Raw genomic sequence first — 14,301 nt, forward strand, 5'->3', positions numbered from 1 at the left:
GTCAATACAACACATAACTAGGAGCTGCATGTGACCTTTCTTACTCTCTCTCTCTCAACCAGAGACTAGTAGATCTGTGAGGCACCCATCCTGCTATTATCTTCACAAAAGTGCAATTTTAGGTTAGAAAAGTCTTTCATGTTAAACACTCTCTCTCTCTCTCTCTCTCTCTCTTTCTCTCTCTCTCTTTCTCACTCATGTGAAATTACTTTAAAAAAAATACATGCACATTTAGAATATTTATTAAGCATGCATGCAATGAACACAACTGGAGCTTTATTCATTACATATATAAAGTTAACTGTTAACAGATATAATGACAGTCAGTCTGAAACAATTTACATAAGAACTCAATGTCCTCTTAAACTTATTTACTCCAAAATATGTAAAGAGGCGGTAAAGTACCAAAAATATATATTTGTTCTTTAACTCTCCTGATCGTTTGGTGGAAATTATTGTACATAAATTATTGCAAAATCTTTGAGATCATCTATATGATCTCAAAGATTTTGCAATAATTTATTAAAATCTTGCAATAACATTAAAATCTTCAGATTAAAAAAAAAATACTAACAGTAATCTAAATTATTTGGAAATAAATTGCCTGGATCTAAATTATTTATTTTACACATTTTCGAGTGTGAGTTATATGACTGGTGTGAGAGGAGCAAAAGCACTTCTGTATATAATTGCTAAAGAAAATCCAACATTTAGAAGACCTGTGTGTGTTGCAAATTTCCTGAATAAAAGTTGAATCGAGCGTCCCTAGTGTAAGTCCTTTTCCATTTCCATGTCCAGCCAAGTGAACAGCGAGGTCAGCGGTTTGACCGTATCAAGCGGATCACTCTGACCCCATGGGGTCCGTCGCCGTAATGAGCACACGGCCTTAAGCCAATTAAAAAGCAACAAAGACCCAAAGCAGTGCTAAGCGCCTATCAGAATATGATCCTAGGCTAATTGGCTGTTGGGGAAATGGTTGCTAAAGGTGAAAGTGCCAATCAAAAAGCAAGCATAATAGACAATAGATCATGTTTTGCATAAATGTTCATCTACTCTGACTTGCTATTTATGAACTGTAAAACTAGATTTCCGTTAGTAAGTGCTTTACTGTTTCTCTAACTACTGATTATTTGTCATTTTCACATAAAAAAAACAACAACACCACATTTCCCCACAGCGAATCTCCAGGAACACCTGTAAAACAAATACAGGTTTATTTTATTAGTATAATTTTAATGTGTGCAATAATTTATGCATTGTTCGGTAAGTGATTAAGGTGGAACGAGAGTTTTTACCTAAGAATGAATGCCAGTCTATTACCGAGCACCCACTATATATGTGACTGGCCTACAGGTATTTTGATGAGGTCTGGTCAGTATTAAAAAAAGCCCCCTGGCATACAGTATACTCCATGATCTGATTCTTTCTAAACACCCCCAACATTTATTAAATGATTCTAGTGCCCCCTAGTGTTTATAAAAGCATAATACGTGCTTTGCAGTACATGTTATTAAAACTGTTCTAAAAACTTTACAAAAGCATATGTTAATAAAACTTGTTTAAACAACGTTATAAATAGAGTATTTTTATTGATTTATTTATTTTTTATTTCATCGTTTATAAAAATTGTATTTGCTATAGATGGCTTTACTATGTGTGCTCTACTTAAGGTCTCCAGACAGGATTAGCACATTAACACTTTGGGGAAACACTTCAGCAGTTTTGTTGGATATTAAATAAATGGAGCGAGAAGGCACCTAATCCTGCCTACAACTGTCACAGCACACTACCTGCCTCATTCCAAGTTTAAGCAGCACCACTGGAGCTGTACATCATATGACTCGTATGCGGTTAGCCAAGCTGCCACGTCTCTGTTAGTGGAGCCTGGAACGTTCTAGCTCAGCAGTCGTTGTGCCTACTTTTTTTTTTTTTTGAGTTTTCCAGAAGACAACAAGTTATCCTAAATGCTGCTAAATAAGCCGGATTCAGACACAAAACTGCATATGAACTATATGGACAAAAGTATTGGTACACCTGACTTTTCTAGCCATATGTGGTCCTCCCACAACTGTTACCACAAAGACAAAGGCAGACAATTGTAATGATTTTTTTTGACTAGGGTAGTAATAGATTTCCATTTACTTCAACCAGGAGATATAAACCTGTTCCAGCATGATTGCGCACTTGTACAGAAAGCGAGATCCTTCAAGATATGGTTTACATGAGTGAAAGATTTCTGAGCTCAACCATATTATACATATTTGGGATTTACTGACTATACCCCAGACCCCCTCACCCTACATCAGCACCATCAGTAGTTTACTAACACCTTGTGGTTGAATGAGTACAAATCTCCACAAGCACACTCAAACATCTAGTAGAACATCTACCCAGAAGAGTAGAGGTTATTATAATAGAAAATGGAAACTAAATGTAAAATGGGATATTCTAAAAGCACATACAAATCCTATAACCAGGTGTCCACAAATTTCTGTCCATATAATATATAATAATATGTATACAGTACAATATACAGAATACCTGGATATCTTAAGGCTTTATAAACGGTCCCGACCCTGTTATAATTATTTCTTCTGCTTTTAAACACTTTCAATATTATTAAACCTGTGTAATTTTAACAAAATCTAAATTCTATATGAGTACTCACCAGTGAAGATACAACTTAAATGATGAAGATGATGAATTAAGTGTGCAGTACTAATGATGATGAAGCTGATGACGATGAAATGAATGTACTGCATACCCAAGAAGAGCATTACAGCTCTTCTCAGAGCTTAATAGGCTAGATAATGCTTATTTTACTGCAAAAAATAGTTAAAATAACTCTTAACAATACTACTTAGATACCGGAAAAATCACACGATACAGCGGAAAATCCGCAAAACAAAATTTGATATGTTCCATGTAAAAACCAGTGAGACCATGACAGCTGAACTGCAATGTGGTGAGGGATTACTGTATATATAATATTATATTATCATTACTCCATCGACTATGCCAAACATTTAAAAGAGTTAGAAGAACAGTGTTTTGCATATCACAAAAAACATATTGATCCTGGGATTAGATGTAATCGATCAGCATGAAATTCAGTACCATTTATTACGAATGCTCCTGCGCTGTCACAACATCATGAACCACAGGTAATTTACTCAACAGAACTGAGTGAATTAAGCAGGGATTATTTCCTCACCAAGGTGAGCACAAACCATGATCAGGGATATAAAGATGTGGTTTGTGTTTAAATGCAGTGCATGACTATAAGATGAATCTGTACTTTTTCCCATACCTGTCAATGTAAATGAAATAAAAATAAAAACCTATGACTTTAATTCTGGTTTGGGAAATATGTTAATGTTCGAGAACTATATATAATAGTATTCTTGTATAAAAGTTTCAAATACTTTTACAATGCAACTACTCATGTTGCACACTGTGGATTCCAAGCAATTAAACAATGTGTAGGCGTCTTTGTTTTTTCAGTAAAGCCAGTCTGCTTTTTCACATCTCAGGCTGATTGTGTGCGCAGTGCGAGAGTGCAGTGCTGAAAGGAAGAGTATTCACTGAGAGACAGTGAAATCTTCTCCAGCTTTGTATACTCAAGGGAGCAGCTGAGAAACAGGTTTGACTCAGCCGACTTAGTTTCAGATTTACAACATTAGCATACATTCCTCTAACCTGCTGTTAATAAATATGTTGCAGAAAGAAATTAAGTAAATATTTGTGAAATATGATGTGAGCTTTTATATATATTTTTTTATATTTTTGCTATCCATTATCCCAATCCATTATTTTTGTTAAAGATTTGAGTTTCTATCAAATTACCCTTTGTATTTGCAAATGGCTTTCTGTTTGCCAGAGAGACGTTTTCTTTATACAAAGCCGAGTGTGTTGCTTGCAAAATGGTAGATTTATTTGTTTTAGCTTTTGCCACAAATTAATCTCCATTGTTATCTTGCCCCGCCATCTGGTATATGCTTTGGATCTACAATGACCTTAAATGAATCTAATAATATAGTATATAAGAATCGAATACAATCACAAAATATAATAATATCTTCTTAACATTCAAATAAGTTGTCGATGAGAAATTGTGAATGAAATGCACTGTGGGTACTGTGTGTATATCTTCGTCTTCTTTTTCGTCTTCTTCTTTTGGCTGCTCCCATTAGGGGTCGCCACAGCGGATCATCCGTCTCCATACTCCCTGTCCTCTACATCTGCCTCTTTCACACCAACTACCTGCTTGTCTTCCCTCACCACATCCATAAACCTCCTCCTTGGCCTTCCTCTTTTCCTCCTTCCTGGAGACTCCATCCTCAGAGATCTCCTACCGATATACCCTGTCCCTCCTCTGCACATGTCCAAACCATCTCAATCTCGTCGCCCTTACCTTGTCTCCAAAACGTCATAGAGCGCTGTCCCTCTGATGAACTCATTTCTAATCTTGTCCATCCTCGTCACTCCCAAAGAAAACCTCAACATCTTCAGCTCTGCTACCTCCAGCTCCACCTCCTGTCTTTTACTCAATGCCACTGTCTCTAAAACATACAATATCGCAGGTCTCACCACAGTCCTATAAACTTTCCCTTTCACTCTCACAGATACCCTTCTTTTACAAATCACTCCTGTCACTCTTCTCCACCCACTCCACCCTGCCTGCACTCTTTTCTTTACTTCCCCAACACACTCTCCATTACTTTGCACTGTTGACCCCAGGTACCTGAATTCATCCACGTTCTCCACCTCTTCTCCATGCAACCGCACCATTCCACTTCCCTCCTCAACTTCTTAACCTGCTCCCTACTCTCACCACAAATAACAAAATCATCCGCAAACATCATAGTCCACGAAGACTCCTGTCTGACCTCGTCCTTCAACCTGTCCATCACCACTGCAAACAGGAAAGGGCTCAGAGCCGATCCTTGATGCAGTCCAACCTTCACCTTAAACCAGTCTGTCGTTCCTACTGCACACTTTACTGCTGTCACACTGTCCTCATACATGTCCTGCACCACCCTCACATACCTCTCTGACACACCTGACTTCCTTATACAATACCACAACTCCTCTCTCCACCCTGTCATTCACTTTCTCTAGATCCTCAAACACACAATGCAACTCCTTCTAACCTTCTCTATACTTCTCCATCCACATTCTCAAAGCAAATGATGCGTCTGTGGTGCTCATCCTCGGCATGAAACCATACTGTTGCTTACAGATGGTCACCACTTTTCCCAGCCTGGCTTCCACTACTCTTTCCCATAACTTCATGGTGTGACTAGTCAACTTTATTCCCCTGTAGTTACTGCATCTTCCTTATTCTTAAAAACGGGTACCAGCACACTCCTTCTCCATTCCTCAGGCATCCTCTCACCTTCCAGAATCCTGTTAAAAACTCCACTACCGTCTCTCCTAAACATCTCCATGCTTCTACCGGTATATCATCTGGTCCTACCCACTTTCCACACTTCATCCTCTTAATTTCTGCTCTCACTTCCTCCTTACTAATCCTATCCACTTCCTGCTTCACCATCTCCACACAATTCAACCTTCTCTCTCTCTCTCTCATTTTCTTCTCATTTCTGTCACTTATTTTAAAATAAGTGTTCACCACTGCCATTTCCATACTTTCAAAATCTACCACCATCTGCCCTTCCACATTCCTCTCCTTAAAGCCATACCTACCCATCACCTCCTCATCACCACTGTTCCCTTCACCTACATGTCCATTAAAGTCTGCCCCAATTAACAAATCGTTCATTCCTAGGTAAACCTTCTACCACTTCATCTAACTCACTCCAGAATTTTTTCTTTTTCCAGAATTATTTCTTTCTCCAGAATTTTTTCTTCTCTTCCATCTCACAACCCACTTGTGGAGCATAAGCACTGATTTATCATAACATTTATCATCACCCTTTCAACTTCCAGCTTCATGTCATCACCCTATCAGAAACTCTCTTCACCTCAACTACACTCTTACTGTACTCTTCCTTCAGAATCACCCCTACACCATTTCTCTTTCCATCTACACCATGATAGAACAGTTTAAACCCACCTCCAATGTTCCTGGCCTTTCTCCCTTTCCACCTGGTCTCCTGAACACACAACATATCTATCTTTCTCCTCTACATCATATCAGCTAACTCTTTCCCTTTACCAGTCATAGTAACAACATTTAAAGTGCCAACCCTGACCTCCACTCTCCTCCACTTCCCCTCTCCCTGCTGTCTCTGTAGACGTCTTCCTCCTCTCCTTCTCCTCCTTTGGCCAACAGTAGCCCAATTTCCACCAGTACCCTGTTGGCTAACGATACCTGTGGTGGTCGTTGGTAACTCGGTATGAAATTCTTATTCGTGATCCGCATATCAATTTGGCACATGTTTTACGCTGGATGGCCTTCTTAACGCAACCCTCCTCATTTATCCGGGCTTGGGACCGGCAATAAGAGTGCACTGGCTTGTGCAACCCTAATAGCTCTAATAGCTGGGTTGTGTACAGTGTATGTGTGTGTGTGTGTGTGTCATATATATATATATATATATATATATATATATATATATATATATATATATATATATATATATATATATGAATATAAATATAAATATAAATATAAATATAAATATATACACACACACACACACACACACACACACACACACACACTATGATGCCAGAAGTATTGGGTTGATTTTGCTCTTATAATTCCCTTCACTCTTCTGGGAAGATGTTCCACTAGATTTTGGAGGGTGCTTATGGATATTTGTGTTCATCGTCCACATGGGTATTACGAAAGGCAGGTACTAATGTAGGTGAGGTGAGGAGACCTGGGGTGCAGTCAGCGTTCCAATTCATCCCAAAGGTGTTCAGTAGGGATGAGATCAGAGCTCTATAGCAGGCCAATCAAGCTCTTCCTCTCAAAAGCATGTACACATATCTTCAAGGAGCTCACTTTGTGGGGCACTGTCATACTTGAACAGGTTTGGGTTTACAAACTCAAATGAAAGCAAAGTTTTATTATAGCGCATCTAAAAGACATCCTGTACAATTGAGTGCCTCCAGCAATATATATTATATATATATATATATATATATATATATATATATATATATATATATATATATATATAAATTATATATTATATATATATATATATATATATATATATATATATATATATATATATATATATATATATATATATATATATATATATATATATATATATATATATATATATATATATATATATATATATATATATATATATATATATATATATATATATATATATATATATATATATATATATATATATACAGTGAAACCTCGGAGCTCGCGAGGGTTAGGGACCAAGACCGGTCACGAGTTCCGAATTTTCGCGACCTTTTGATACGCCCCTTCCAACCTAGTAAAAATCCAAAGAACACTATACGAAATCGATTTCAATGAGTAAATAACACTATTTCACTCCATACATAATAAAAATAGTTTTAAAGCATTTTTTAGACAATTTTAATGAGATAAACCTTGATTAGAAATGTTAAAACTAGCGTTTTGAGCAGCTCACGGTTGCTCACGAGCCGATCTGGATGAGAGTCGCCGGTCGGAATGAAAGTCGCGAGCATGTGAGGTCGCGAGCGCTGAGGCTGCGAGCTCCGAGGTTCCACTGTACACACATTTGGATGAGTTATGACCCACATGACCCATACTGGCATAAACAGACATGCTGTCTGCTTCTCTAAAAGTCAGTTGCTGAGGGAAGTAATGTCTCCTCTGGCAGGATATCTTTTTTTTTTTTTTTGCTGTGTTTTGTGAAATCAGCTAAGGGGGTGAGGTTGAGTTAAGAAGTTTTTGTTTACTAATTTTACAATTATATACATTAATTCAATTTTGTATTAAATCAAAGAAGCGATATTTACAGGCCTGTAATCTTGAATCCCAGCCCACACCAAGTTGCTACTCCTGGCCCTGAGCAAGACTCTGAACACTGTAGCTGCTCAGTTGTTTTTAATGCGATAAAGTTGCTGGACAGTGGTGTCTAAGAAATGCCATAAATGTAAATGTAATAATCACAGACTTTAGTTTGAGAACCAGCAATTTACGCAATTACATTTATTTAAGTTTTTTTTTCTTTTCTTTAGACAATTAAAAAAAGAAGACTACTGTGTCTCTGTGGTTTCCAACCTACATGAGTAGATGTTCATTACATGAATAAGTGCTTTCTACAGCAAACTGTTCCTCTGTTCTTGTTTCTTCTCTAAATAAATCGTTTAATCTTTAGGATTTAATCTGCAAAAAAAGTGCCCTCAATTGTCAATATAGGCAAAGAGCACCACTATAGGACTGTATGTACAAGAAGTGTCATATACATGACTCCTGATCCTGTCACAATCATGTGATTCTGTTGCTTTTACCCTCTTAGTTTGCAGCATTAAATCTAGTTAGATGTTCAGCAAGGAATAATTGAAATGCAAATGCTCGATATATCCACTGAACTTACTGGTTCTAACTTTATTGACTAGATGGCACATGTTCAGTTTTTCATACTGGTTTAGCTTAATTATTATTTATCAGCTCATTTGTTGACTTTTACTTTCTTTAGTGTGTGTCAATGACATTTTATGTGTGCGTAAGGTATACTTTAATATTGTTTTCAGAATTTGCCATGACAAATGTTAAACCATGTGCTGAAAAGATTGTGTCGCTGTGTTTAAACACAAATGTCTGACTTGTACAAGGGCAGATTATAAACTACAGCAATATCCCTGACTAAGCACATATCCTGAGTTGTTATGGCACCACTGAGAGCAGTAAGTAACAAAACCTTACTAAAGGGGATTAAAATAACGTTAATATTTTGCATCCTGGTCATTTTCAATAACTCAAAAAAAAAAAAAAAAAATAATTCCATCAGACAGGCATAATGTTTCCACACAGCTGTCAGTCAAGCATTTAGTGGTTTTATCACAAACCTCACCTGATACATTATGCCTACTCTAATGTAAACACTGTGGTCTTAAACCAGTTCATGTCAGTGCTCTGGATGGAATAAGAGCACAGAATACAGCCAGTAAAGCAAAATGTGAACCTACAGGACATGTGCACCTGGGAAACATCCAGCACACCAAAAGAGAGGAGCTGCACAAACAATCCATTTAAAAATTAGCTGCCATTGCAGAAATGACAAATACCGGATTAGCAAATCCACAAATGTGGCAGGCGCATGGTTTTTCGCACCAGTTACTACCAATTTTTGGAGGGAAATATGTCATCATTTTCTTTTCCAACTGATTTCTGCACATGTATATAGTGGAAAATTACGTTGGTATTGGGAGAACGAAGGGAACCATGGTGTGAATGCAGTGAAATATCTAATAAATAGTAAAATAATAGTTACTTTTGGCCTTAGTTAACATTTTAAGGCCAGGAATATCCCATAACTGTGAATAATCAAGTAGTGCTTATTAGATATCAAAACTGTGGTCATAAACAATCTCATGATTATTTGCATTTTGCAATCTCCATGTATTCAAACTCCGAACTAAAAAAAATTGGGCTCTAAGTGATAAGTGATTTATATTTACCTACTCAAAACAGTGACCGGTATAATCAAAGTTTCAAATATAACAAAAACATATGCCTGTATTTTGACAGATCTAAAGCAATTACTGTATTAAAACTGATTCGAAAGTAAAAAAAAAAAAGTGCTGTTGAGTAGGAATTTCAAGTAGGAATTCCAAGATCAAGGGTGCTACCTTTGCTCTCTGTTCATAACCGAAGCTCAGAAAAAGTTAGACTTTTTATTTGAAAGTTTGACTAATTATTTGGTGTAAAAAAAAAAAAAAAAAAGGTTTTCTTTGAAAATTGAATATGGTACAGACTAGCGATCTCTCCATGTAACAAAACCAATAACATTTAATAATCTTGCATCATGCAATCATAATAATAATAATAATAATAATAATAATAATAATAATAATAATAATCTTTATTTTATATAGTGCCTTTAGAAGTTAGATCTTAAAGCACTTTCCAAGCATAAAAGAAGAAAAATAATAATAATAATGATAATAAATAATATTATTTATTATATTAAATACATATAATTAATTGAATAAAAATAATAAATAATTTTAAGACTAATTAAGTGTAAAATCATTAATCACCCCCTAATAATGGCCCTAATAATTCACCTACATTTTATTCTCCTTAAAATAATGTATTTTTGCAGAACCAAAAAATTAACTCACGACTTATTAATTATTATTATTATGAAGTATTATTTCATAGGCACGAGAAAATTAAATCACAATCTCCAGTGGTTTCAGTATATTTAACATAAAAAAAATGCACAACACAATGCAATAACCACATAACCATGTCAATCAAAATGCAGTGAACAGTGCACTGACTGTGCAGTGTTCAAATGCACACAAGTGCTGTAAACCGTCATATAAAAAAAGTATTATGTAATAAATTGTATTATATAACGAATATCTAATTAACAGTTTAGTGTGGAGTAATGAAGTAAATTTCCATTTTATGACTGTGTAACAGTGTGCAGTGTTTTGACCAGAGAGAGATCATATCAGTAAACACAGCTGATTATCTCCCACGCTGAGCTGTAGTGGAGGCTTGGTTTGTTTGCTTAAAAAAAAAAAAAAGTCTGTTATTGTCTCTTACATGTTTGTGTCTCTGAATAAGGGCCTGCAATACTGTACATACACACTGAAATACTCTTGTGTTTAAGAAGGTTGCACAACACTGCATCACATCACACTCAACTGACTACATCAGATCTGTCACTGGATTTGTACTATTATTATTATTATTATTATTATTATTATTATTATTATTATAGATGAGTCTATCCAACAAATGACCAAAGTGGTACTCGTGTCAAAGAATAAGGCCCAAAAATAAAAAAATAAAAAAGTCTGAGGGCAAAGCATGAGTCAGTGCAAAATAAGATGGAGAATTTCCATGTCGAAATAAATACATATTTGTAGTGTAAGAATGCAACAGTGTAACAATGCAACATTGTAAAGATGTAACAATGTAATGTAACAGTAAACCAATACAACCATGTACAAATGTAAAAGTATAACAATGTAATGGGTTAATAATGTAACAGTGTAACAATATAATGGGTCAATAATGTAACAGTGTAACAATGTAATGGGTTAATAATGTAACAGTGAATGATGTAACAATGTAATGGGTTAATAAAATAACATTGTAACGATGTAACAATGTAATGGGCTAATAATGTAACAATATAATGATGTAATGGGTTAATAATGTAACAGTGTAACAATGTAATGGGTTAATAATGTAACAGTGTAACAATATAATGGGTCAATAATGTAACAGTGTAACAATGTAATGGGTTAATAATGTAACAGTGAATGATGTAACAATGTAATGGGTTAATAAAATAACATTGTAACGATGTAACAATGTAATGGGCTAATAATGTAACAATAAAACGATGTAATGGGTTAATAATGTAACAGTGTAACAATGTAATGGGTTAATAATGTAACAGTGTAACAATGTAATTGGTTAATAATGTAACAGTGTAACAATGTAATGTGTTAATAACGTAACACTGTAACGATATAACAATTTAATGGGTTAATAATGTAACAGTGTAACGATGTAACAATGTAATGGGTTAATAATGTAACAGTGTAACGATGTAACAATGTAATGGGTTAATAATGTAACAGTGTAACAATGTAATGGGTCAATAATGTAACAGTGTAACAATATAATGGGTCAATAATGTAACAGTGTAACAATGTAATGGGTTAATAATGTAACATTGTAATGATGTAACAATGTAATGGGCTAATAATGTAACAATATAACGATGTAATGGGTTAATAATGTAACAGTGTAACAATGTAATAGGTTAATAATGTAACAGTGTAACAATGTAATGGGTTAATAATGTAACAGTGTAACAATGTAATTGGTTAATAATGTAACAGTGTAACAATGTAATGGTGTAACAATAGAAAAATGCAACATTAAGTACAATATAGCAGTGTAATAATGTAGCAGTGTAATAATGTATCACTGTAATGAGGTGACATTGTAACTTTGTAACAATGCAACAGTGTCACTCACCTGGTTGGGGTTGTCATAATACAGACCAACAGAGCAGAGCTTCGGGGCGATGCTGCAGCTCTCGGTGAAGGCGGCTCCCCGATCCCTGTACGATCCTTTTTTAAACTTGTAAGCAATAGTAATGTTTTTCACCGGCGGAGATCCTGTTCCAACAACCACCTCAGACAGCAGTCCGGAGTAAAACACGAACACAGCAAGGGTCAGGATGAGACACACGACCAGAAACAAGATCAGGGATAAAATCACAAAGTCAGACATTGTTTCTGTTGACACAAATGGCTTCGATTACTGATGCGTCCAGCAGTGTCAGTCCCAGAGCACACACATAAACAAACACACACACACACACACACACACACACACTCTCTCTCACGCTCTCTCTCTCTCTCTCTCTCTCTCTCTCTCTCTCGCTCGCTCGCTGAGCAGCACTGATCACCTCTATTAAATGTTACGTTATATAGCGTTTGTGCTCTTAGCGAGTGTTTTCCCCGAGCAAGATATTGGTTGAATCCTGAACTGATCCTTGTTGTTGATTAAATGCACTAGTTAGGGCGTAGAAGCCACTCTATAGCCCGTATAGTGCACTAATATACGAAGAACAGTTAGCTAGTTTGGGATTTTGCCTTGACCAGCGCGCTACTCATAGACCTGAAGCTCATTTCCTTCAACACGGCATCATTAGTTCCTGGTTGTACCATGTCGCTGTTTTGTAGGGGTGTTAGGAAATAATCGTCGCATTTCGTTCGCCTTAATGGACAACATTCCGAAAACATAATGAAACAAACTTCAAATTACAATACTCTTACTGGAGTAATCGTTTAGTTAAGGAATGCACAATTATAATTTACAAATAACTAGTTGAACTCGATGGGATATTCCTAAACCAAGCGCGTTCACGAGGTAAATGACGTCATCCTTATACATGCAGTGGATGTGACGTGGGGATTGTTGTGATAGCTAAACAATATCGCACCATAATAATGTACATATTACAGTACATTTTCAATTACTTTCCCATAACCTGTTATTTTTTAAATACAGTTAAAATATATTTATAAAATATAGCTTAATTTATTACTTTATACTGTAGCAATATAATAGTAGAAATGACTCAAATATTTGTGCATAAATGGAAAATATTAGATAAAATATCATCTAACCATAATGTACAATGACACAAAAAGCAAATCAACCTGTAGATCCCTTTAGACTTGATATATAAGCTTTTTTTTAAACTTGTTTCTGCATGAGAAAAAAACAAAAACAAACAAACAACACGGATCACACAATTACTGCTTTATACTGGTCAGAGTCACAGTGAATCCAGAGCCTTGTTTAAAAAAAAAACCCACACTCTTCATGAGGCACCTACTGGCATGTTTTTGGGAGGCTGGAGGAAACTGGAGAACCCAGAGGAAACCCATGATGATATGATAAGAACATGCATACAGTAATCCGGATCAAACCAGGGACTCTAGAGTTGTGAAACATTAACAGAGGCAGTGAGAATGTGCTCTAGATATTTGACACAGACTACTAATATATTTACTTAAACATTGTCAGTGTAATATATAAGCTTGTACAAAATCTACCTAATTATTCAAGAATGAACAAAGTAATGTTAAATTTGTAACACCAAATTCAGCACATGAAGGCTTTGGGAGTTAGGTGATGAGTAGAAACGGTTGTGTTAAATGAGGTTACACTGGTGGCTTTAGTGTACAGTAATAAGCTTGAATGTTTTTTCCTGTGCAATGTTGAACATCTTTCTTCAAGACAGATTTAATACAGGTGTAATTAAAGTCATTCAAAATATCTGACAGCTAGTAAAATGAATTACATGATTTTATTTTAAAATAATAAACTTAGGCTTGTTTTTGAGCAAGTGTAAATAATTGGCACTCAGTCAGGGTCGTCTGAGCAGATAAAATGGTTAAGATGGTGACAATATCATTACCACCACCAGCAACTTTTTGTTATCTAGCAAAGAAAATTACAACACTGTTACAAAAAAAAAGGGGGGGGGGGCATTTATAAGGAAATTTCTGGATGAAACTTGTCAGATAAAACCACAGCTCAGAGAACAGGAGTCTACAGAAATAAATATTTCTTTCTTCTGAGTAGATGCCTAATATCTG

The 14,301-nt window shown here is 35.6% G+C and overlaps 1 protein-coding gene across 1 annotated transcript in view; it reads right to left on the reverse strand.

Annotated features, from left to right (window-relative positions):
• tex264a (testis expressed 264, ER-phagy receptor a) overlaps positions 1 to 12,837 on the reverse strand; it is a 79,486-nt gene extending 66,649 nt beyond the window's left edge. The window contains exon 1 of the mRNA XM_046855612.1: positions 12,164 to 12,837. Within this exon, the coding sequence (XP_046711568.1) occupies positions 12,164 to 12,421 (258 nt within the window). The 5' untranslated portion in view covers positions 12,422 to 12,837. The remainder of the gene's footprint in view (positions 1 to 12,163) is intronic.
• Positions 12,838 to 14,301: the final 1,464 nt, after the last annotated feature.

The sequence above is a fragment of the Silurus meridionalis genome, chromosome 1 (assembly GCF_014805685.1).
Source record: "Silurus meridionalis isolate SWU-2019-XX chromosome 1, ASM1480568v1, whole genome shotgun sequence".
NCBI lineage: Eukaryota > Metazoa > Chordata > Actinopteri > Siluriformes > Siluridae > Silurus > Silurus meridionalis.